The following is a 26,188-nucleotide window of genomic DNA, read 5'->3' on the forward strand; positions in this document are numbered from 1 at the left end:
TTTTTAAAGCATTGAAAATTTTAACAATTCCATCATTATACATTCTGAAATGTCTGTTGGTGATCAAAAGAAATCAGGACAAAATGAAAACCAATACAGACTTCCATAATTACAATACACGGCAATGTAAAGATCTCCACATACAAGCTGTATCAAGGACCCGAAGCCAGAAACATGTATGTAATCAAGTCATCAAACTTTTTAATGCACTACCAAAACATATCAAAGAGCTGGAAAATGGGGATAAATTTAAAACTGTTGTAAAGAACCACATGCTTGACAAATGTTATTACAGCATAAGTGAATATCTCTGCGCAACTGTATAACAATATATGTTTAAGTTAATGTGACAAATGAAATTACATCAGTGCATAAGAAATTATGTTATAAAAACACTTATTAGTTGTATATTGTATTAAACATAAGACAGATTAATATGAATTCAGCACAGATACAAATTTTGTAAAGATATTATATGTTGTTAAAATGTACCCTGACAAATCCTATATCACAAATGTGATCATTGGGATGATAATAAAAAAAAATAAAACCGCACCATGAATTATTTACAGGATGTATTCCAATCTCTGTCTTCCTTTATAGTTTTATCCTCTACTGCTCCCTCAACTACCATGGAAGTTATTGATTGATGATTTAGCAGATGTCCTATCATCATGAACCTTCTTCTTGTCAGTGTCTCCTGTATATTCCTTCTCTCACCAATTCTTCAGAGAACCTCCTCATTTCTTACCTTATCAGTTCACCGAATTTTCAACATTCTTCTGTAGCACCACATCTCAAATGTTCCAGTTTTCCCACATCTTTCACTACCATACAATGCCGTGCTCCAAATCGCTGGGAATGCACATTTGGCCAGCACTAGTCTGCTTTTTATGTCTTCCTGGGCTATTTTGCTGCCTGGGCAGCAGAATTCCTTAACTTCATATGCTTCATAATTCCCAGTTCTGACTTTACATTTCTCACTGTTCTCATTTCTGCTACTTCTCATTACTGTTGTCATTCCTCAATTTAATCTCAATCCATATTCTGTACTCATTAGAGTGTTCATTCCAATCAATACATCCTGTAATTCTTCTTCACTTTCACTGAGGATGGCAGTGTCATCAGTGATCCTTATCATTGGTATCATTTCACCTTGAATTTTAATCCCACTCTTGAATCTTTCTGTTTTTCCATCATTGCTTCTTCGATATATACATTGAACAGTAGGAGCAAAAGATTACATCCCTGTCTTATACCCTTTTTAATCTGTTCACTCATTCTTAGTCTTCCAGTCTCTTTGTTCCCTCTTGGTTCTTGTACATATTGTACATTACTGTTGGGTATATATGAGTAGTAATTTTGTATGTGACTGTGTATGCAGCAAAGTGCTATGCACAGAGTGTAATAGACCTCTATGACTGTTTTGTATGCTCTGTGGCGTCACCTTAACTACCGATTGTGAATGCACTCTTCTGTGTAATGGATATTAAATCATAGTTTGCCTTGTTCGCACATTTTCCATGTTCAGATTTACTTATTTCACTGTGCTAGCTTCAACAATTACCCATCTCTCCCTACTGCTTACTCCTATTTTTCTTCTCAGAATTTTGAACATTTTGCACCATTTTACATTGTTGAAAGATTTTTCCAGGTTGACAAATCCTATGAATATGTCTTGATTTTCTTCAGCTTTGCTTCCATTATAAATCATAATGTCAAAACTGCCTCTCTGGTGCCTCTACCTTTCCTAAAACCAAACAGATCATCATCTAACAGACCCTCAGTTTTCTTGTCCATTCTTTTGTATCAAAGAGTAATCACTCTAAATAGCAACATGCTGAACAGTAAATACTCTCAGGTGTTCTCAAAGAACTGTGAAAGCAGTGTTCACAAAATAAGTGATTGTATTTCACACAGCTGTGTTTTACCCACTTCTTTTTAATACGACATTCCAGAATCAAAATCCAGGAAATTTATTTGCGCTGATGATATCGCTATGATTGCTCAGGATCAAAGCTGTAGGGAAGCGAAACAACGCTAACATCAGACCTGAAGATGTTGAATGAATACCTCAGACACAACTCTCTCTGACCGGATCCTCAAAACACCATCGTATCAACATTCCGCCTACAGAGTAAACAAGCAAACTACAAACCTAACATCACATTTAGACACTTGACTCTCCAATACTGCAACACTCCAAAATACATAAGTGTGGCCCTAGACAAATGTGTGGCATATAAATTCCATCTCTAAAATGTGGCATCTAAAATCAAAGCTCAGAACAATGTACTCCATAAGTTAAAAGGAACTGCCTAGGGTGCCACTGCAACAGTCCTCAGATCATCAGCTGCAGCACTTTCACACTCAGTCACAGAATACTGCTGTTCTAGCACTGATTACCGGTACTAACTAGTATTCCACCACTATCCATAAGAAGATCACAGTATTGCTGAACATGTGGACAAGAATCAGAATTTATAAGTAACAATCCAAAGTTACCAATTCAGTCAGGAATTTCATTATCAAAACCCCAGTGACTGAGGTCTAAAAAACCATCATGACACATTGAATCAGTTTGCAGGACAATAATTTCGGCATGTAAGAAACCTGGAATGATCAATGGCAGGAGTAGTCTTCCATGAAGTATCACCGATACTCAAATCTCCCTGGGAGTGACCAGGAGGTTTTCACATATGCTGATGACACTAGTGCATACTAAATTGGATCAGAATAGACTGGGGCAGATGTGCAACTTTGCTACACCAATGGGGATGGAAGTCCTCCACTGAATGTTTGCTCAGGGCATTCAAAGGGGCAATGGAAGACCTTCACAATTTGTGAAGCTGCAGAAGCTTCTGACTGGATTTCCATCTGGATTTAGTGCTATGAGCCATTTAAGTACTTAAGAATGTAACATCAGAAGTCTTTGATGCCATGTGAAGAGAGAAGGGATGAAGCTGTTAATTGTAGTGCAGTTAGGCATTGGGCAAGCAAGTAATATGGTAACAGCTGGCATTCCAATACTGGGAACATCCTATGTAGCAGCGGACTCCTGACTAAGTGTATGAATTGTCAGTCCAAGTGGAAGTATGAGAAGTGAGAGTGTGCAGATTATTGAGATAGATGTGCAAAAATAGAAGCCACAAACCACATCATTACCTTCACCTAGCCCACGAGTAAATGTGTATGATGACAATGCAACCCACGTTGAGCAGGACCAACAATAATATAATTTTATAAGAACCATTGCATTCAGTGTGTTTAGATCAGACACTTCTCTACAAATACCTGTCTACATCGGATAGTGTTCCTATGGAACATAAAAGGAATACTGCCAACATTGTGGATGGAGCCTTATATATTGGCTTATGCATATAATCTTGAAATGCAGTTTGATTGAATGGCAGTAATGTATTTAAATTTGGCATAAACGATTCAGTGTATTGTTGTTAGCTAATGATTTTCACACAGTTCATCATCCAAAAATAGTATAACTGAAAATCATGTCCTGTCATAGTTGCCAAATATAACAATTTCTCAGTGCCATCCTTTGTACTTTACCACATTTTTCTAAAGTAACTATCCCTTTTAGAGCTATCCGTTTCACTGTTGAATGGACCTATATATGGTTGTTGAACTTAAAACTTGTGTCCAAAATTTCCAAATAAAATATTATTTTCTAATGATGGCGTCTTTGCAAATAATAATGTCACATGAAGTAAATGGGATTTAATAACACCAGTTTTTAGCAAGTTAAATTTTCTCTCTGATGTATTATTTACTGTTAGTACATTCACTGTTTGTGTGATCTAAGGTTTTCTGGCGTGCAGAAATCTTCAAAATTTCTCAGATATTCAGCCGGGTTGCATCGTCCAAAAGGCACGATATTTTGGCAAGCAGACTTCTTGCCATCTTCAGGCATTCTTGGCGTCGTCTAAAAGGCGCAATATTTTGGCAAGTAGACTTCTTGCCATCTTCAGGCATTCTTGGAGTCTGATTGATCTCTGATGGATGCCGGCTTTATATAATGTCCACCCCTCTCCCGCATCCTCCGTCTGGGCACATCCGAGCAGTCCGCGGCCGGTGGTGGAATAAGAGTGGCGCTGGGTGGGTGGGGGAAGTGCGGCACTCCGCGACAGATCATGGGCCAAAGCCCTTCCACAGCCACAGCCACTTGCGGAACTCTGCCATCGTGGTAACAATGCTTCACCTTCTTCTTCTTCTTCAAGTGTCCTGACAGGAGTGGATTTCTGTGTAGACTCTCGTGTTTGAATCATTCTCAAAGCTGGATCCCAGGCCTTACTTTACTGGAAACTGCTGTCTTTATTTATTAGTTCCTCATGCAGCCGGATCTACACTGCCTCTTTGAGGATACAGTCCCAAAAGGTGTTCGATTGCTGTAACACCTTTGTGCCATCGTAGTTCGTGTCATGTCCATGTGAGATGCAGTGCTCTGCCATGGAGTACTCGGTCGGTTGTGCGTTGTCTGTGTGCTGTTTATGTTCACTAAATCTCTCCTGTACTGTCCGCATGGTCTGGCCTACATACGTTTTCCAGAACTGGCAAGGGATGCTGTAAACTCCCGGTTTCTAAAGTCCTAAGTCATCCTTGACTGATCCTAATAATGTTTTTGTTTTTGATGGAGGGCGAAACACGCACTTGACATTGTATTTTCTGAGTATTCTGCTGATCTTTGCTGATGTGTTCCCGACATATGGTATAGTAGCCGTTGCAACCGGTTTGTCTTCGTCTGTACGGCCTGATTACGAATGTGTCGTCTACATTTCGAAAAAAAGCAAGAGGGCTTGTAGACTGCCAACTAGAGAGCTTCTTCTCCAAAAGCCTCCATAAACATATTGGCCAATACTGGTGATAGTGGACAGCCCATCGCTACTCCATCTGTTTGTCCATAGTAGCTCCCATTGGACAGAATGTATGTCGACATAATTACGAATTTGAAAACTTACGTTACTGTTGGCCGAATTTTTCTCCTATGAGGCATAGGGAATCTCTTAAAGGTACCCTAGTAAAGAGGGATACCAGGTAAAAGCTCACCATGAGGTCATCTTGGCCCAATCACTAGTTCTGGAGCTGCTGGATGAAATGCACGGAGTTTCTGATGTGGTGCTGACATTTGCCCACAAAGGGACTGAGCATCGATGTCAGGATAAAGGGAATTGCACAGTCCTACTGCCATGTAATGTATACAAGCAAAAATTGTATGACCTATTAGAAGATGACACCTACCAGAGAATCAAAGGCGATCGTACCAACAGAGTGAAAAGGAAGACTATTGAGCTTCTCCAGCACACCTTTGAAGATAAGAAGATGCTGAAGAAACTTCGTTCATGAGCAGCTGCACCTCCTAGACTTTATGGACTACCTGTCCGCCCCTGGTAGCTGAGTGGTCAGCGTGACAGACTGTCAATCCTAAGGGCCTGGGTTCGACTCCCGGCTGGGTCGGAGATTTTCTCTGCTCAGGGACTGGGTGTTGTGTTGTCCTAATCATCATCATTTCATCCCCATCGACGCGCAAGTCGCCATAGTGGCGTCAAATCAAAAGACTTGCATCAGGCGAGCGGTCTACCTGACGGGAGGCTCTCATCACACGACATTTCATTTCATGGACTACCTAAAGTCCATAAGGATGAATCACCTCTCTGCCCAATTGTATGCAACATTGGAGCACCAACATAAGAATTAGCAAAACATCTGATGTTGCTCAGTCCCTTTGTGGGCAAATGCCTGCACCACATCAGAAAGTCCGCACATTTCATCCAGCAGATCCAGAACTTCTGAATGGGTCAAGAAGACCTCTGGGTGAGCTTTAATTTGGTATCCCTCTTTACTAGGGTACCTATAAGAGATTCCCTAAGTCTCATATTAGAAAACTTCGGATCAACAGTAATGAAAGTTTTCAAATTCGTACTTACGTCAACATACTTTCTGTTCGATGGGAACTACTGTGAACAAACAAATGGAGTAGAGATGGGCTGTCCACTATCATCAGTAGTGGCCAATATGTTTGTGGAGGCTTTTGAAGAAGAAGCTCTCTAGTCGGCAATCTACAAGCTCTCTTGATTTTTTTGATATGTATACGATACATTAGTAATCTGTCCGCAAGGACAACAATGCTTCCAAGACTTTCTGCTGCACCAGAATATCAAGTTCACAATCTACTGTAAGTCGACACATACAGATTTGTACCTGTACGCCTCCAGCTGTCATGCTCCTTCACAGCGAGAGGTTGTTCTGAGCCCACTGCTGCACAGAGCACGCAAAATCTCGGACTGTGAGAGCCTAGCAGTTGAATTGCAGCACTTGCTGGCCATGTTCTGCACCAACGGTTTTAACAACCGGCAGATAAAACACACTTTAAGACCAAAGAAGCCGAAACCACAGCCTTCCGAGAACGAAGACAAACAGGTTGCAATGGCGATTATACCATATGTCGGGAACACATTGGCAAAGATTGGCCAAATACTCAGAAAATACAATGTCAAGTGCATGTTTCGCCCTCCATCCAAAACAAAAACATTATTAGGATCAGTCAAGGACTACTTAGGACTCTGGAAACTGGGAGTTTACAGCATCCGTTGCCAGTGCGTGAAAGTGTATGTAGGCCAGAACATCTGGACCGTACAGGAGTGATGTAGTGGACATAAACATCACGCAGACAACACACAGCCGACCGAGTACTCCAGGCAGAGCACTGCATCTCACATGGACAAGACATGAGCTACAATGGCACAAAGGTGTTACAGCAATCGAACACCTTCTGGGACTGTATCCTCAAAGAGGCAGTGGAAATCCGGCTGCATGTCAAACTAATAAATAAAGACAGCGGTTTCCAGTTAAGCAAGGCCTGGCATCCAGCTTTGAGTATGATTAAAATCAAGACACTTGAAGAAGAAGAAGAAGAAGAAGAAGAAGAAGAAACATTGTCACCACAACGGCAGAGTTCAGCAAGCTGCCGTGGCTGCAGAAGAACTGCGGCCCATGATCTGTCGCAGGGCACTGCACTTACCCCACCACCCAGCGCCGCCCTTCCCCCACCACCGGCCGTGGATTGTTTGGAAGTTCCTAGACAGGGGATGTGGGAGAGGAGTGGAGATTATATAAAGTTGGCATCCATCAGAGGTCAATCAGACTCCCAGAATGCCTGATGATAGCAAGAAGTCGGCTTGCCGAAATATCGCGTCTTTTGGACGACGCTACCTGGCTGAATACCCGAGAGATTTTCACCATTCAGCGTTTCTTCCCTAACTAGGTATCACTTTTATCATTTTATGTTTGCATTACAGAAATGACCAAATTCTTTGTCGCATTGGAAATAATGTTTAAACTTCTGAGAAATATAATAAATTGTGAAATATTTTTACAATTACTCAGTATATGCAGAGGTACAAATAATACAATACCATTTCTGTGCACTTTTTTACAAATTATTACTAATTCTGATATAAGTTTTAGGGATTACGTACATCATAGGAAAAGACATCAACTTTTTCTGTAACCCACCACAACACCATAGGTACTCTAACTACCAGAAAAGTAGGAACTTTCTGGAAAGGAAGGTGACAATATTGATAACCTTAGAACCTTCAACATCCACATCACATTTAGACATCACTGTTCCTGAAAATTACACTAACAGCTCTTAGCATTGTGGAATTGGTAAGATTTATGGGCCTTGTGTTCTTGGATATCAGCCATAAGGGATTTAAAAGCAGTGTCTTTTAAGGCACAGAGAATTCTAAAATATTTTTCAACATTTTTCTACACACAGTTGGAGAAGTGATTATCCAGACAAATTCAGTCTCTATTTCTTTCTCTCTTGTCCCCAGTATTGTTGAAGCTGTTTCCAAAACTATGGATAGAATAGCATTCATGCATCTCAAGTAGAGTATTATTAAATTGTGTGTGTTCCACATCATTTTTCAGCCGAAAACTCAGTCTTATCTTTTTTGTGCAGTACAAGCAACAAGCCTGAAAAGAATCCGGGAACAGTGAGCAGACTTTTCAATTTAATTATGCACTTTATTGTATCCACAATAGTGTAATACTTTATAAATTAGATCATCATCAATGTGTCTCTTAGTGCCTTTGCTTTACATTTTGACGACGTGGGGCTAGATTGTCCACTGTTTTAAACTCTTCTTTTTACCATTGAAACATATGTGAACAAATAAAAGCTCTAAACCATTCATGGTATTGTGTAAAAAAAGTAGTAATCAACCAGTACCATGGTAGCGATCTCATTTCTGGAAAATTGCTTTCATTAATGACTTGGCTGGTCTGATTCATAATGGTATTAGATAGAGCTGGTCTGATTCATAATGGTATTAGGTAGAGATATAAGCTGTAAGTGCTTGTCTACATGGTCATTTCACAGTTAAGCTGTTGATCCAAACACTGTCGTGGAACTTGCTACTATTCTTAACAAGTTTCCTCTATCTGTTGTGGTATTAAGGGAGCTCCTCCGATTTGTCATATGTTGCAGTCGATATTACAAGGGTACTCCAGAAAGTAAGTTCCAATCGGTCGCTAAATGGAAACCACAGTGAAAATCAGAAACATTTTATTTGCAAGAGTTAGCTACACCTTCCTGATACTTCTCTACACAATCGCTGCTCCAACTTAGACATTTGTCGGAGCGTTATACCAAATTTCCAACACCATTGTCATAGTAGGCAGCTGCTTGTGCTTTCTGATAATTTTCTATGCTGGTCTATAGCACATAGCTTGCACCCAAGTGTTGTCTTTGTATCTTGTGTTTCATGTGAACAGAGATGATATTCAGGATGAGCCAATTAGGGCTGTGTTGTGGGTGATCGAACACTTCCCATCGAAAAGGCTGCAGGAGCATCTTCACTGCTCCTGCAGAGTGCAGCTGAGAATTGCCATGAAGAAGGAAGTGCATGGCGGTTGTGTTAGGTGGGCTGCATTCATTAAGGCGAAGCATCTCAGTGGGCCCTCCTACTTGGCGGGAGACATCGTTGTTCTAGGCACCTTTACTCGCTCACAGTGTGCTCACAACTGAAAAGAGCATCTTGATGCATTCGACAGTCATACTAGAGACACTACCCAACACATCTGTGCAAAGCTAAATCAGGTTTTCACTGTGGTGTCCATTTCGCGACCAACCAGAACCTCCTTTATGGACAACCCTCGTAAATGCATTGATATCTTGCTTGGCACCAATCTTTAAAGCAAAGTGCTCATTTCAGGCAGTCTCTTAGCAAATGCTGTCTATATAAGTAGCATGTGTCAGGGAAAACATAAATGGTCCATACGATGTAAGCATCATAGCCATTGAAGGTGTTACATGGTCACTTCATGTTACATCTAGAAAGTTTCTTAAGCACCACAGGCAAAAGATGTTGAACTTACATTCTAGTTTAGCATTGATGCCCAGGTCTCAGCACCATACAGGAGGGAGCTCAGCGCACATGCCTAATAGAGTGTTTTTGTCGTCACCATAAGATGTATGTTTTTCCACACTCTTGTGTGGAGCTTCCTGAAAGTATTCGCTGCTTTCCCAATTCTCGCATTTATTTTGTCATCCAGAGAGAGATCTTCTGACACTACCAATCCAAGGTAGCATAATTTATCGACTACATTCAACAGAGAGCCATCCAATCTTATGATAGGCATATCCATGTATGCTTGTACCATGATCACAGTCTTCTTTACATTCAGACACATAGATAAGAGCTTGCATGCAACAGGAAATTTGTCCATAAGACTTCGAACATCCTCTTGTGTAAGAGCTAAAGTTCTGCATTGTCAGTGAATAAGAAGTTGCCTACATTAAGTCCTCATTATGATAGCTCTTGGATCTGAGTAACAAGATGTAGTAAAGTTCCTTGTCAGTTGTACTGTGTAGTTGGATGTCCATATTTGTTGTGCCGAATATGACTTTGGGAAGTAACGAGGAGGATGCACGAAACATTGTAGAGGCCAGTAAATCCTGATGAGCTTCTGTTTGCACAAGAAATGGATGTGATGTGCTTCCTGTAAATGTCACAGCACCCTCTATGTTGCTGAGAAAAGTCCTGACCATCTTCAGGAGTTTTGGAGGACACCCAGTTATCACTTGTAAAGTATACAAAGTATACAGTTCCTCCATGTTGACTGTCTCATACGCCTTATTCAGGTCAACGAAAGCAGTAAACAATGAGGTCTTCTGGTTGTGGCGCTTTTCTTGAGTTTTCCAGAGTGTATCAATAGTAGATCACTGAGCTCAAAACCCACACTGAGACTCAGGGTAGACACACTGTGCAAGCTTCCCCAGTCTGCCCAGCCCAGCTTTTCTGGTGATACTCAGCAGTGAAATTCTGCAGTAGCAGTCACAGTCACCACTGTCGCATTTACCTTTGTACAGAATGACAATGTTCACATTGTGCACATCCCCCAGCATAGTGATGTCAGCCTAACATTTCAATAAAACTTTGTAGAGTGCTGGGAGAAGCGATATCAGTGTGATAAGTTGTATGTGGTTGTTGCCTTTACTGGGACATTTCCTGCATTTAACCCATGCAACAGCACTCTGAAGCTCTCCTTTGTAGGTGCAGCTCCCATCTTGTGGGAAGTTGACAGTTGAGAAATTTCTCCTGTTGCCTGTGGGGTTATGTTTTCCAGATCCCAGAAGAGGCTGGAGTAGTGTTTGAACCATAGGTGCATTTGCCAATTGCAATCCATGTTGGCTGTTCCATCAGTCCCCTTAAGTAAGACATTCGATTTGGGAATGAGCCCTTTGGCTCTTTTGATACCCAGATACATCTTTCCAGCATTGATACACTCCTTTATACAACACTTACACAACGTTTTCCCAATATGTGCTAAAGCAGTTTCAGGCAGTGCACTGAACAATTGCCTTTTAAAATGGTTTTCCACAATCTTCATAAATAAAAATCGGACTGTAAACTTTTCAATGGATCACACTTTTTTTTCATGCAATAAAAATGATGTACATTTTATCTTATGATGCACAGCTATAGTTGATTCTCAGGTTTTAACTTAGAGTTTTAATAAGAAACAGAAGTTGTATCTTAGGAAAACTTACTTTGTTACATTCAAGATTTCTTCATGGAGAGTTAATTTCATTAGCCTCTTTAAAATGGGAATACAGTGCTCAAAAAATTTTCACTGTTATGTACATTTTTATAACTGCATTAGCAAACTTGGGAATGCTTTGCAATTGCTAAATATGTATGGGAATTGGGTATATATACTAATAGAACCTTCATTAGGATGTAGTTGCTTAAAATGACTGGAGTAAATCTATTGGAATCATTGATATGGAGGCATGAGAGAGACCTCTCCAGCTGCTGGGTCTGTGAGGACAGTATTCTACATAGTTTTAATCTGCGAATGAGCAGGATTAAAAAAATTTCAGACTGTTCAGATTCCATAATACTTTCCAGATCATGAGCCCCTAAGCTATAAATTCAACTTTCCTGTATTCTGTTAAAATCTGCTGTGAGGAAGCAAACAAAACAGCACATAGCTGTGCATACAATTTTTGTGTTAAATTATATGTAAGAAAAATGAATATATGTTTGGGAAACAATTTGTCTAATGGTTTACATGCCTTGCTGTCATAGTTGAAACTGACTGCAAGGAAGAAAATGGAATTACACATTTTCAAAGAACAACATTTTCTTTTTCGCAGTCGATTTTAAAAGAAACACTTTACATTGTTGTTTAAAGATTTTATTTTATTTTAGTTTACACTGTCAACAAATGATCACCTCATGATTTTGTTTTGTAATATATGAAGTATTTTATTTTAGTGTACATGGTCAACAAATAATCATTTCAAGATTTTGTTGTTTTTAATTGTAATAGTACAGGCCATTAAAAATAAATAAAAGTAATAGAAAATTTTAAACAGTCATGTATTGGTTTAGAAAGGAATGAATACTGTAGCAGCTGCTGTTGAAAAATGAAATTGAAATTCTTTTACTATGTTTTTCAGCCTCAAGTCACACAAAAAGTATCATGACCAGGTTGAAGTTCTTAGAAGGTCATCATAAGATGATATTAGAAGCAGTTCACATGCTGCCCACCTACCGACATAAATTGCACAAGTTGAAGTTGAAACCAGTTAAGATATTGTTTGTGTGCCCTGAGCCTGAAAATGCAACAAAATAAATTTATTATTATTAATCACTGTACTCCCCTTAGGCAGTATGCCTAGTCTCTGTAATTTTGTGATTGTCTACTGATGTTATGTCTAACATGTTACCTTATCTTGTGGTAAGTATCAAGGATTATGTTGACTTTGTTCCACAACATGTTCTTGACATCTTTCATACTGTATTTTAATTTGCTTCTCTGAACTGAGCATGTATGTTGTCTATTGATAGGATGCAGTATCTAGTATGCTAGAACTGCTTAAGGAAAATAACTTCTATAGGGAATCAGGAATTGTAATATCCAGACTGTTTTGTGGTGACAAAATTACTCCAGGAGGATATGTTCCAGCACCAGTCGAGGCATATCAGCAACAGGATGTTTCTGGCTCTAACCACCTCTTTGGCCATTACCTGATGATATATGGAGGTACACCATTGGCAGAAGGTCAGTGACAATTCAGTGTTAATTATTCCATTTCACATATTTATTGTATCATTAATTTGAAATTAAAGGAGATGATATGACAGAGGGGATGGAAATTGTTGGACAAAGGGTGGGGGGGGGGGGGGGGGACACTGCGTAGGTTGAAGCCAGGATAATTTTGAGATCTTCCATCTGTGCAATTCAGAACAGCTGGTGATGGAGGGAAAGATTGAGATAACCTGTGTTATGAAGCAGCCAATTGAAATCAACCATGCTACATTCAGCACAGGGTGGTCCACTATTGCTTTTAGCCACAGTTTGGCAGTGGCCGTTCATCCTATTGGACTAGCTGGTATAAAAGATGACTGCTTTCATATGTGACCTGGCTTCTGATGGGGGTTAAGATAATCCTGTGTCAGGACTGGAATAAGAAGTGCTGGGTTGGTGGATTGGGCAGGTCTTGCACCTGGGTCTTCCACAGGGATATGGTCCCCTTGGCAAGGGATTGGGAATGGCATAGCAATGGATTAGGATGTGGAGATTGATTTGGAGATGGAAAACCACTTTAAGAGGGGTGGGAAGGATCTTGAATAGGTTGTCTCTCATTTCATGGCAAAGCAGTGATAAAGGATATGGTGGAGTTGTTTCATTCCAGAGTGTTATTGGGTGATGCTGGTTCTTGCTGTTGTTGGGAGGATTGGCAGTATGTGGTGGGATACGACGGACTGTGTCTGAGGTTAGTGCCTGTCGGTGAAGGTCTTTGTGAGACCTTCAGCATACTGGGAAAGAAAGGTCTTGTCAACAGATACGCCATCCCTGGCTAGTCATGCTCTACGGGAGAGATTTTTTGGCATGAAAGCTGTCGAAATGCAGATATCGTTGGTGGGTATAATGTGGACAGGGGTGTGCACAGAACTGTCAGAGAGGTGGAGGTAAGTGTCCAGGAAGGACGGGGGTGAGAAGGATCAAGTGTTGCGAAGGGGAGAGAAGGCATTGAGGTTGTGAAGGAATGGGGATACAGTGTTGTGGCCCTGAGTCGGGATCATAAAGATATCCTCAATTAATCTGCTTCGCAACCTGGCCCATCTGGATCCTTCTCTCTAGCATCAGCTTTTATTAACTGTGCAGATGGGAGTTATCCTTACAACACATTCTCCACTCCCAAAATTATCCGGACTTCAATCTACGATAACATACCCCACCACCACCCACCCAACATTTCTCCTCCCCTCCCCCCCCCCCCCTCTCTGTCCTATCATCGTATCCCGTTTCATGTCTCCTCACCCTCATTGTGCACTGTTCTCTAGCAATGCACCCATCTTTCTTTCCTCCTCTCCCCTCCTCTCCTTTTCCATTTCCCGTATCCCCCGTCCCTCCCCCAGAGCCTCCTGATGAGGACCTGGCTGCCTTGTCCTGTTGCTATCAGTCTCTGCATGCTTCTCCAGACAGCAGTTTCTCTCCCCCCACCTGTACTCCTGCTATCCCTCCCCCTTTCCCGACTCATTCTGGATTGCTGCTTCTGCTCAACGTGACTGTTTCATTGTGGCTACAGCGGATGGAGATTGCAGTCATGTGTAAGGTTTGCTTACTTGTGTAAATGTGTGTGTGTGTGTGTTTTCTTTTCTGAAGAAGTCTTTGGCCAAAAGCTAATGTGTAACAGTCTTTTCATACTGCCTGTCTGCAACTCAGCATGTCATCTTTAATACAGATAGCAAGCTATAATTTTCACAATATTCTTGATATTCCAAATTGTACATTCCTTTGTTTAGTAGGTACAGTAAAAACTTGCTCAGATTGGCGTGTGTATAATTCAGAAATCTGCCCAAACTGTGCAAGTACTTCCCGACGCATTCAGTGCACTTTCATATGCTGATTTTTTTTGTATAAAGCAGAATGTACCTAACACAGAAATGGAAAGCAAATCTTAGAACATACTTAATAATTCACTGCATAAAGTGGAAAAGAGCCTATACAGTACTACTGTATTACTTCATTAGTTATTCACAACTCTACAAGGATGTTACTTTTAACACACAAAACCAAGAAAAGAGGTCCAGCACAGCACGCCTCTGCTGGTGTGGACCTAAAACCGCACCGCTCTGTGAAACAATGAATAAATTATGCTCAGTGTTGGTACAGTACATAAAAGGAAACGGTTCATTCATCAGCGCTGTTTTTGCCGGCTTTCTTGTTTTCCTCATTATTGACGCACGCCAGCACATACAGGAACATTGTTGCGCATCTACAAACATTCTGCTGCAATGTGCGCAGTGAAGGAGATGGGTATTGTTCCATTAAATGATGGTTTTGCCCGGCAAGGTCATCATTTTCTGTCAGTTTCAGTTGACTAGTACTGTAGCACTTTAAGAGATACAGTAACATGATGTTGAACAAACCGTATTTTTCGTTAACACTGAATGAAAAGATTAATGTAATCAAGACAAGTGAGAAAGACGAACTCTCTGTGTGCAAAATTATGTCGCGTTTCATATGCAGTAAAACACAAATTTATGAGAATTTAAGAAACAAGGATAAGATTTGGGACGAATGGATGAAAGAGAATGGGCAGATGAAAAGAAAGGCAAAGAAGATCGGAAATGAACAAATTAACGAATTAGTGTTGGAATGGTTCGTAAGTATGCGGTCAAAAACTTACGTTTATCTGGATGCATGTTGCAGAGTGAGACTCTGAAAGTCACTAAAGAACTTGGAATTATGGAGTTTAAGGCATCCACAAGATGGCTGGACAGTTTAAAAGCTAGGCACAATGTGATGTGGAAATGAAGTGTGTGGGGAAGCTAAGGATGAGCAGGAAAGTCTAGCAACAGGATGGAAGACAATACTGCCCTACTTAATTGTGAATTGTGACCTGAAAGACATGTTCAGTGCTGATGAGACGGGACTGTTTTATCGTGTACTGCCCTCAAAATTGTTAGCAACTCAAGGTGAAAAGTGCACCGGAAACACTCACATTGCAAATTACTCCTCCAAACTTGTCGCACATATTTTTCTCTTCATCCCAACCATGTGTAATTATGGTGTGCTCAATCTGGTTGTTCCCTATCAGAAGATTCTTAAATTTTTCTTTCCTTTCTTCACCCTCAATTCCAAAATCCAAGCACCTTCCCTCCAAAATCCAAGCACCTTCCCATGCAGTGAATCGAAGTTTTATATTTACATAAGAAATTTGTTCCCAGCACCACATCTTTTACAAGTCCATTCACTACAAAGCATCCTATACTAAAATGATTCTACTCGCACTTGAATTCAAAGAGCACTTCTTGACTTACGGGCGTACTTAAACAGCCAACTGCCGTTTTGATTTTTACACTATTTACAGGTAATGATACTAATTTCTGAAACTTCCTGGCAGATTAAAACTGTGTGCCGGACCGAGACTCGAACTCGGGACCTTTGCCTTTCGCGGGCAAGTGCTCTACCGACTGAACTACCCAAGCACGACTCACGCCCCGTCCTCACAGCTTTACTTCTGCCAGTACCTCGTGTACTAATTTCTTATTCCTTACCCTATGTACAAATCCTTCCGACATTACTGACACATTACGTCCAGAATCGAGCAGTGCATCTACTTTCTCGTCATTTACTTTAATTTCAATGATAGGCTGAACATTAATCATTTCTTTTCGCTCCAAATACTGTTCCCTCAATAAATCATTTTCCATGTCTCGTCCCTTCTCTTCCATCTCTAGAGTACACATATCCTGTTTGATCCACCCCTCAATTTCATATTCGTCCCAAAATAATTCATTAAATGCTTCTTTCGCCCCAATTTCTTTTATTCTCTCTTCTAGGCCTCTCACTACCTTAAACTTTTCTCAAGTCCACAAATGAGGCAAAAACGATCATAATGTTCTACCGTACCATCGCCAATCAGTTACAGTAAAATCACATTCCTCCTTAAGATACCATTCTGTCCAAATATCACTTTCTATATTAGAATCTAACTCACTGTATTCTCCCTTAAAATTATTGACATTAGTAGCTACATCATTATCATGAAATAAAGCATTAATTTTTATATCCATGTTGTTACAAACACCTTCACAAACAGCACTTTCAACAGCCACTGATATATCATACAACTCGCTACATAAAACCTCATTAACCTCTGTTGACAAATCACCAATATCAGAACTGCCCATAGTTTCTCCATCCTCTGCCATTACATAACATAAGATTTGAACGTGAGCATAAAACCTTTTCCTCTCCTATACGCTCCTGCGCCACATTAATTGCAGATCACACATCAAATTCAGGTCCACTTTCATTCTCAAACAAACATTCACGATCCATAGATCCATCCAGAATTTCGGCTTCACCTCCATTAGTAGAAAGATATGCACAGATTTCTTCCTCTGAAATATCAGTACTAGCAGCCTCAACTTACGTAAGTTCAACACATAAAACATCATTACTACCTTCCTTCAAAAATAATTCACCAATCTCCGCCAGTACACACACAGATTCAGCAAGAGCTGATGAGACTAATGCTACGCCGCCCTTATTAACCTCCATAACAACTTTCGTCATCACAATATCACCTGAAACATCATCACCTTCATCACTATAATCATTACCACTGGTTAGTATCTCTTTAGAATTTTCTATACCATCTTAACTCCACCAAATTCAGCTCCACCTCAGTCTCCTTTTGGCACATAGAATCTTTCATTGTATTAACATTCACATACTCTTTCATCTCACATTCATAAAACAAATAATTTAGACCTAAATCGTCATCATTGCCTTTATCTTAGGATTAAACCTTTTACATACGATCTGATTTGAAAATTTACCTACTTGATTCTCATCTCTTACTAATGTCATTTCAGAATTCTGACACTTTTCTGCCAATTTATTAACACATATCACATATCCATTTACTCATGTCCTATTCATCACCGGTTTATTGTGCCGTCTCTGGACCTGAGATGCGGTGAAACCTACTTTCCCGATCTCCCATTACGTTGGTTTATTTTGCCGGGTGCTGTTCCCTCAAATCTAAGTTCTTGGTGCCGTTCCTTGTCAAGAAAGTATCTGTTCCCATTAGCCCTTTGAAATTTATCATTGGATTTGTTCCTGTTACCCTTTCCCTTATCAAAACTGTTGTTTGCATCCTATTGATACCTTCCAGGATGTCTTTCATAGTAGTTACTCAGACTGTAGTTATGAATTCCACCCTGAAAACTATTTGTCTGCTTACTTTACGGTTTAAATTTCAACGCCTATTCTAATTTTTCTACGAGGTCCAAAAATTCATATATTGAGTTGCTAGGACTGTGCACTAGATCCTACTGCAAATTTTCCAGTAACCGCCTTTTCAACATTGTAATTTCAGTAAGCACTCCCAATGGACGTTTCACATGCATTAATCTCGCAAGTCCACGTTTACATAATTCTCGCATCGACTCGTTCCCTTATTGAAATGTTGGCCCGTCCAGAAACTCATTTTGGAGTCACGTTGGCTTTGCTTCACTCCAGAAGTTGTTCAGGAAACTGCTTTCAAATATTTTGTAAGTAGTGAACACATCACTGTGTATATTTGCCCATGATTGTGGCTCACCTTCCAAATTTCCTTTCACAAATTTTATGTTTGGCTCATTGGACATTCCCTTTATAAAACCATCCCTGCATGCTGCTAGAAAATTTACTGGGTGATATTTCCTGTTGCCTCCAAAACATTTGACCGATCCCGAGTTCATACACGCAGCTAAAAAATTCAATTCACTTTTTATTTCATTGATTTGTTTTTTAACTTCACTATTTTCTATTTTTAATGCCAGATTCTAGTTGTTCCTTTATTTTATCTACTTCTTTCTCCCCTTTCCCTATTCAAATGGATAAGTTATTAATAGCCTCTGTTGTCTCAGCCATTAGAGCATCTTGTCTACTCATACAATTTCTTATGTTGCCTCCCAGATCTGTCTACAACTTCTCCACCTTATCACTGAAATTTTTCTCTGCTTGAGCTACCTTAGAGTCAAGTATCCCAACGTCATCTGAAATTTTGTCCATTTCATCTCAAATGGTTTTTAATTTTCCATCTATCAATTCCTCGATTCCACTAGCTATTTTACCTACTTTGTCTTTCACAACCAAAGCTATTTTGGATTGAAATGAATCAATTTTTAAATTTACGTGAACCATATCGGTTCTAACAGAGTCAATTTTTAAATTTACGTCACCTGTATCGGTTTTTACAGAATCAATTTTGGATCCCAATCCTCTTATCATTTGCATTAACTGTGACATCATGTCTCCCCCAAATTCATCTCCCTTCCCTGGTTTCGGACTATTTGCCCTACTAAATTCACAGCCGATCGTGCTCTCCCGCTCCGACTTCGGGCTAAGTGACTCACTAGTATTTTCAGACCCACACAAACTGGCCGACTGCTTAATATTAGCGGCGTATATTATTAGCAATTGAACTACAGAATTATACATAATCTCACTATCAGCGCAGGTACTTAGCTTTGTCCTGCTGGATCCTACTGCAATGGTATTTCTGCCGATGTTGCAGTTGAAGCCGACACTGAAGATCTCGTACCCTCTGCTGTGGTAATGCAACCGCCGCTGCACGATGAATCGCCGTTGAAGATGCCACTGCTGGCTGGAACCACGTGGTTTCGATGTCACCTCTTCTTCCGTGCTACTTTTTTGTCACTTCTAACCACTGCTAAACTCGTTGTTGTTGTTGTGGTCTTCAGTCCTGTCAGTGGTTTGATGCAGCTCTCCATGCTAATCTATCCTGTGCAAGCTCCTTCATCTCCCAGTACCTACTGCAACCTACATCCTTCTGAATCTGCTTAGTGTATTCATCTCTTGGTCTCCCTCTACGATTTTTACCCTCCACACTGCCCTCCATTGCTAAATTTGTGATCCCTTGATGCCTCAGGACATGTCCTACCTACCGATCCCTTCTCCTAGTCAAGTAGTGCCACAAACTTCTCTTCTCCCCAGTCCTATTCAATACCTCCTCATTAGTTACATGATCTACCCACCTAATCTTCAACATTCTTCTGTAGCACCACATTTCGAAAGCTTCTATTCTCTTCATGTCCAAACTATTTATTGTCCATGTTTCACTTCCTTACATGGCTACACTCCATACAAATACTTTCAGAAATGACTTCCTGACACTTAAATCTATACTTGATGTTAACAAATTTCTCTTCTTCAGAAACACTTTCCTTGCCATTGCCAGTCTACATTTTATATCCTCTCTACTTCGACCATCATCAGTTATTTTGCTCCCCAAATAGCAAAAAAGCTGCATGCCCTCGGGAAAAATTACTGCTGTAGTTTCCCCTTGCTTTCAGCCGTTTGCAGTACCACAGCAGCAAGGCCGTTTTGGTTAGTGTTACAAGGCCAGATCAGTCAATCATCCAGACTGTTGCCCCTGCAACTACTGAAAAGGCTGCTACCCCTCTTCAGGAACCACACGTTTGTCTGGCCTCTCAACAGATACCTCTCCGTTGTGGTTGCATCTACGGTACGGCTATCTGTATCGTTGAGGCACACAAGCCTCCCCACCAACGGCAAGGTCCATGGTTCATGGGCTCAGTGCACACAAATGTTGAAAAATTCATAGCTCAGAGTCCCCATGCAAACTGCCGCAGACTTGGAACCTAGATCACAGTATGTTTTTCCCATGCAAACTGCCTAAACTGCCACAGACTTGGGACCTAGGTCACAGTATGTTTTTAACTGTGAGAAGTACAATTGTAATTTCACAACTATTAAAGAAACCTAATATTCAGTCCTGAACCGATCTCACATTTAACTTTTGCAAGAGGTTCTACCTATCAACGTTCAGCTAATACTTTTGGAAACACTTTGCAGAATTCAAATCCAATTCCAAACTTTCCAGAGTTCATATTCTGCAACTAACCTTTTCCAAAATCAAATCCTGTTCCAACACTTTGCAAGATTCTTATCTCTCAACTAACACTTTCCAAGTTCCTATCCCGGATGTCTTGGCTCAAACTCGTGTAGGGGTTGAACCACACGTGTCACATTACACACCCTAAATTAGACACTTGTGACCTTTTGGTTAAATTGTCTGGCTGCTGGCAAGTTTGCGAAATACAAAGTTAATATAATATATCATAACAGTAGTAATAATACCGGGAACTAAATCTACAACCCATAAATGATGTAAGCCACACTGTTGCGATTTGTTTAGAATAATGTTTATTCAGAAGGCAAACTAACAGCGAAAGTGGTTGTATTTTGAGTTACTGTTACACTCGAGTGCATATCCATTTGACACAGTTCAATTATTCACATTCTCATCGCGAAATAAAAGTTATCTACATGAAAAGCTAGAGTTCACACCAGGCGCACAGCTTGTCACCGCTCAGAGATAAGTCCCGCGATGCCACACAGTGCAAAGACTGACCGTCTGCTTTTACATCTGCATCCGAACCGTACCCTTTAGTGTCTCCAGCCAAACCGTCCCTTTCGCGTCTGCACCAGCACTCTCTTTGCCCATCCCCGGCCGCGTTGCCAGTGCGATGAGCATCGTCGCTCAACTGACTAGTGCAGCTCCCTCTCCTGAAGCCATCCATCTGTTTGACTACAATTTATTCTACATTATTTTACATTCCAACATATTTAAATAATCAAAGCTTGACCACTTTCACATTCTAAATAAAGTAACAATAACATCTATTACATAATTAATGTTAAATTCCTTCGTAGCTTTGAATGCCACAGCCTGTAGCCTTGCACCAATGTGCTTTCTGATAAATAAATAAAGAACAAAAGTAACTATTATGCACTAAACTTTACAACAAATACTCTATTACCTAATGATTCAGTAAGGTGTCATGCTGTCATCGCTCAATGTGTTTTGTGTGGAGGAAATGATGATCTGATGCTTAACTGAAAAATACTGATAATTTAAATTTACTATATCTTTTAAAACAAATAAAGTTACAGATTTGATATTTACAATGTTTGTCATTTTAATGATTCACTTCTATATGAAATGTCAGTCATTAAGATCAACCAAAGCATTCAGATTTTATCATTCAGGTCTTTGATATACAAAACTTGTTAATTTCACTTTAACAGTAAATCCTAAACTATTATAGATATGATCAGTATTCGAGTTTTATTTTGATCCCCACGAAAATTTATGGAGGATGGCAGATTGAAATTACTGTGGCTTCATTCCCTGCATCACCACATAATTAAATAGTTTCCACAAATTGTTCCCTTTGTAGCTGATCTTAGGTCTGCCATATTCAACACTGCTGCGTCTCCTCGGCCACAAACGGCTTCTCATGGGTTTCCCTGTGACGTAGGTTCTCATCTATCTCACTCGCACACTACAGTGCTTAGGCCTCAATAGACAATAGACAGCTATGAATTTCCCCATCTCATGTTGAATCTGTGCCCTCTGTGGCACGTGGTCCTGGACGACAGGTTATGTTTCACAATTCCTGTAGGCTGACTTTTTCAGCCATATATTTAAATGAGAGCACAATGCTCGTTAACTCACAATGTTCACCTGACCTCATGCCATGCAATTTTTTTCTTTGTGGTTCTATCAAAGATTGTTTCTATGTTTCACCACTACCTAATGATTTTCCAGAGTTGAGACACAGTGTGCAAGAGACTATTGCTTGTGTTACTCCCGACTTGTTAAGTGAAGTGTGAGAAAAATTGGGTTTTAGTTTGGATGTGCGCCATATAACTCAAGGTGCACATTTTGAAAATTTGTAAGAAAAACTACATTACCTTCAATTTGAAGTATAATTTGTTGTAAATTGTCTCAATTAAACTGGTATAATACATCATTGAAACCAGGACATTCTTTTATGGGCACCCTGTACATAATATTTTGAGAATTGTAATTATTGATAGTTAAACTATTATTTTGTTGTATATATTATTCCAGGATCAAGTAGTTGTTCAGATGGCAATGAGCCTCATTTGCTCACAACACCTGGTCTAGTCAAGTCATTGTGTTGGTTCATACTGAACATAGTGACAATAAATCCAGAGGAAACTTTGTGCGAAATTAACCATTGGGGACTTATACGAATTTTATTGAGGTAAATATTCAACGGCCTTATTCAAATATTCTAGTGTTATTTGTAATGGTTTTAGTTTTGTTAGCCTTTATGGAACAGTAGTTATTGGTTGGGTGCTGAGTTGTATATTTATAAGTATAGTACACTTTTGAATGTAACACTAGCACTGGATATTAAATTATATATGGAAGATTTTCTGCTTTTAGAAGTTTATCCTTGTACTTCCTTTGTCGTGAAACAAAGGCCAAAATATTATACATATTTTGCTGTCTGTAAATTCTTCCTTCACCTCTCCTCCTCTCTCTCTCTCTTTCTCTTTTCCTGCTCTCTAGGAATGAAAATCAGGCACCTGACTTTTAACACTTTCTTATTATGTCATTCCTGCCTGAATTTCTTCTTCAGCATTTGTGTGAGTGATGTAGTTATCAGCATCAGTTGAATTTATATGCATTTTTATGACGTGGAAGGTACATACTGTCCATTTTGTTAGAAACCACGTTCATGAAACAGATGAGGCTTGCTTAACAGAAAACAGAACAACATATGTGCAAAACCTGTTCACGCAGCTGTGATAAAAATGTTGAATAAGTATTTCACAAACTGGAAGAAGTAGACTATGTCAGTTCATGTAGCACTATTAATTGTTTAAGACTTTTATTGGCAGTGCCATTGTAGCTCTGGTCAGAGCGGCCAGAGATAGGTGTGCGTACTTGTGTTTGTGTGTGTGTGTGTGTTTTTTTCTTTTCTGAAAAAGACTTGGACTGAAAGCTTGGTGTTTCTGTTTGTTTTGCATGTCAGTAACTCAACAAATCATATTTATGGTGAGTAGCAGTCTATCCTTTTCATAATTTTTAAATGAGAAGAATATTACAAAACTAGGCTGCCTCCATGGTCTGGTGGCTAGAATTAGTGTCTGCTAATGCAGAAGCTACGGATTCGATTCCTGTTGAACCTTTCAGATTTTTTGTAGTAAAGAGGTTTGGCACACCTTCTGAGGCGAAATAAGAAGCTGCTCAGTAATATAAGCAGCAAAATTATATGTAAATGATAGACTGCTATTACCACATAGAATAGGTGTTGAGTGGCAGACAAGCACACTGAAAAAAAGACTGCTAGATATTATAAGCTATTGGATGAAGTCTATCAACAAAGACAAAAACATTCATAGATGCATAACTCTGCCCCCCCCCCACACACACACACACACACACACACACACACACACCACTGTCGTTTCCAGGTGCTAAGGCTTGGCTGTGATTTGTGTGATTGTGCCTGCCTTGTTTGTTTTTTAAATAAGAAAATTGACACACAAGCCCCTGAAGGCTTGTACCAGGATAATGGCAACATGATTCTTATTTTATCAGAAAAACTGATGTAGGGTAATTGGTGTATGCCATAGTGCCTGATGAGCCTATTATTTAAGCGAGTTTGACACTATATATTGACCAAAATGAAGCTTTATTGTTACTTGATACAACACTGCTTTAAAGACGAGTAAATGGTGTGTGTTTCAAAAAATAATAATAATAAATAAATAAATAAATAAATAAAAACTTATCCCATCTGATTTGAATTTAGATTTTTCATTTTACAACAGCATCTGATCTGCCGCATTTTACAATTTGTTTTCATTTTATCAGTAGGCTCAAGCTATAGATAATGAAGTGGACTTTAAAAGTACTCAGCACTGTCAGCTCTTGGTAAGGTACAAGTAACAGGATTTATAACTTCTCAGGCTCTCAGTAAAAACTCAGAATGAAGTGATTGAATTGTCCAATTGATTTGCTTCCAGAAATGACACAAAAACACTCACCCTCTCTCTCTCTCTCTCTCTCTCTCTCTCTCTCTCAGTTGCAGTGAATCACCTTTCCTTCCTCACGTTGTTCTGTCCTCCTTTTTCCTTACATATAAAAAATCTGTAGCTCCTAAATATTTGATGTTACTGACTTCAATTTTGTTTGGCTTGGTCAAGAATTTTACAAGGTCAGTAACACACTTCTGAATAAATTAGTAAAGGTAGGTGCTGTACAGAAAAAAATCTTTAATTGAAGGCATTGCTGCAATAACCTGATATGTCCACTTCTGGCTGAAAATAAGCATTTACAACTATTGCTTAGTATGAATATTGCTCAATCATCTGGTGCGAGAATGAGACTTGTATATGGGACCAATTGAGAATAATGTAGGGACTGGACTTGTAGATGTCAGGTGTTTGGGGCAAGAATCAGACATGTCCCTGGATTGCCTTGCCATTGCACCAAACAGTAGGTAGATTCTGGCTTGTGAAATACACCCAAGGAGTTCACTATGGTTGATGCTATACAAGACCCATTTGTTTAGACTTCTTGTCCCATCTAAGAAAGCTTTTCCTGTCTAACATTAAGAGTGCTCATAACAAGAAGTTTACTATATCAGATCACAGCTTCTTTGAGTACTCCACTGCACACAATCATGTACTTCATGGTAGTACATCATTATCACAACTTAACCATAATGATTTTGTCATTCAGTAAGCCTCAACTACATTGACTTTTCCTGATGAAAAACTTTACAAAGCACCTCTGCCAATTAAAAGCACCTCTGCCAATTAAATCTCAGAAATATAAACATGTAACCAAGCTTGCCAAAATTATGTGCAGCTTGAGACATGTAATTTTATTGTAATTTGGTCTGTAAGAGAATTGTTACAGACACTACATACAGTTCATGTGAAATGCTAATATTTGTTGTTTCTTTAGTTGTTTGTTTATTTATTTGACATTATACTCAAAAAAAAGTTGTTTTGTGTAAGTGAGCGGCAAGTGCAATATTTTAAAAGTCAATTAATATCATAATAAAAACTTTGTTGGCATTTTTTTCCCAATTTTTGCACTGTTTCTTGTGTTTGACTTGAAATTATGTAAACATGACTTACTTGGTTATTGCACCAGAACATTCATTTAATTACAGTCACTTTTAAATAGAGGTTTTCCGTATCTGTTAATCATACACAACTATATTCTAACAATGAAAAGAATCAATTATTGATAATACAATGTAAATGGGTAGATAAAATATCTACTCACCAAGTGACAGCTGGGGAACACACACACACACACACACACACACACAAAGGATTTAACTTTTACAAGCTTTTGGAGCCAGTGCTTTTGGCAGAGGAGTTGTATGGGAAAGAAGAGGGTTGAAGGAAAACGACTGGAGAGGTTTAGGGAAAGGAGTACAGTTTAGAAAAGTCACCCAGAACCCCGGGTCAGGGGAGACTTACCAAACAGGATTTGAAGGAAAGACTCAGTTCCTTCTCATCCCGTCTGATAAGTCTCCCCTGACCCAGGGTTCTGGGTGACTTTTCCGAATTGTACCCCTTTCCCTAAACCTCTCCAGTCCTTTTCCTTCTCCCCTCTTCCTTCCCCTCCAACTCTTCTGACTGAAGAAGTAGTCACTGGCTCCAAAAGCTCACAAATTATATTCTGCAGTAAAAACGTATTTTAGATACACTCATTCTATGTCATGTTATTTATTTATTTATTTATTTATTTTTCTTTTCTTAT

At 39.6% G+C, this 26,188-nt stretch overlaps 1 protein-coding gene across 1 annotated transcript in view; it reads left to right on the forward strand.

Annotated features, from left to right (window-relative positions):
* The window catches only part of LOC126191621 (rotatin), a 378,723-nt gene that overhangs the window by 254,973 nt on the left and 97,562 nt on the right, over positions 1 to 26,188 (forward strand). The window contains exons 22-23 of the mRNA XM_049932539.1: positions 12,381 to 12,594; positions 22,502 to 22,658. Of these exons, the coding sequence (XP_049788496.1) occupies positions 12,381 to 12,594; positions 22,502 to 22,658 (371 nt within the window). The remainder of the gene's footprint in view (positions 1 to 12,380; positions 12,595 to 22,501; positions 22,659 to 26,188) is intronic.

Source organism: Schistocerca nitens, chromosome 1, assembly GCF_023898315.1.
Source record: "Schistocerca nitens isolate TAMUIC-IGC-003100 chromosome 1, iqSchNite1.1, whole genome shotgun sequence".
Taxonomy (NCBI): Eukaryota; Metazoa; Arthropoda; class Insecta; order Orthoptera; family Acrididae; genus Schistocerca; species Schistocerca nitens.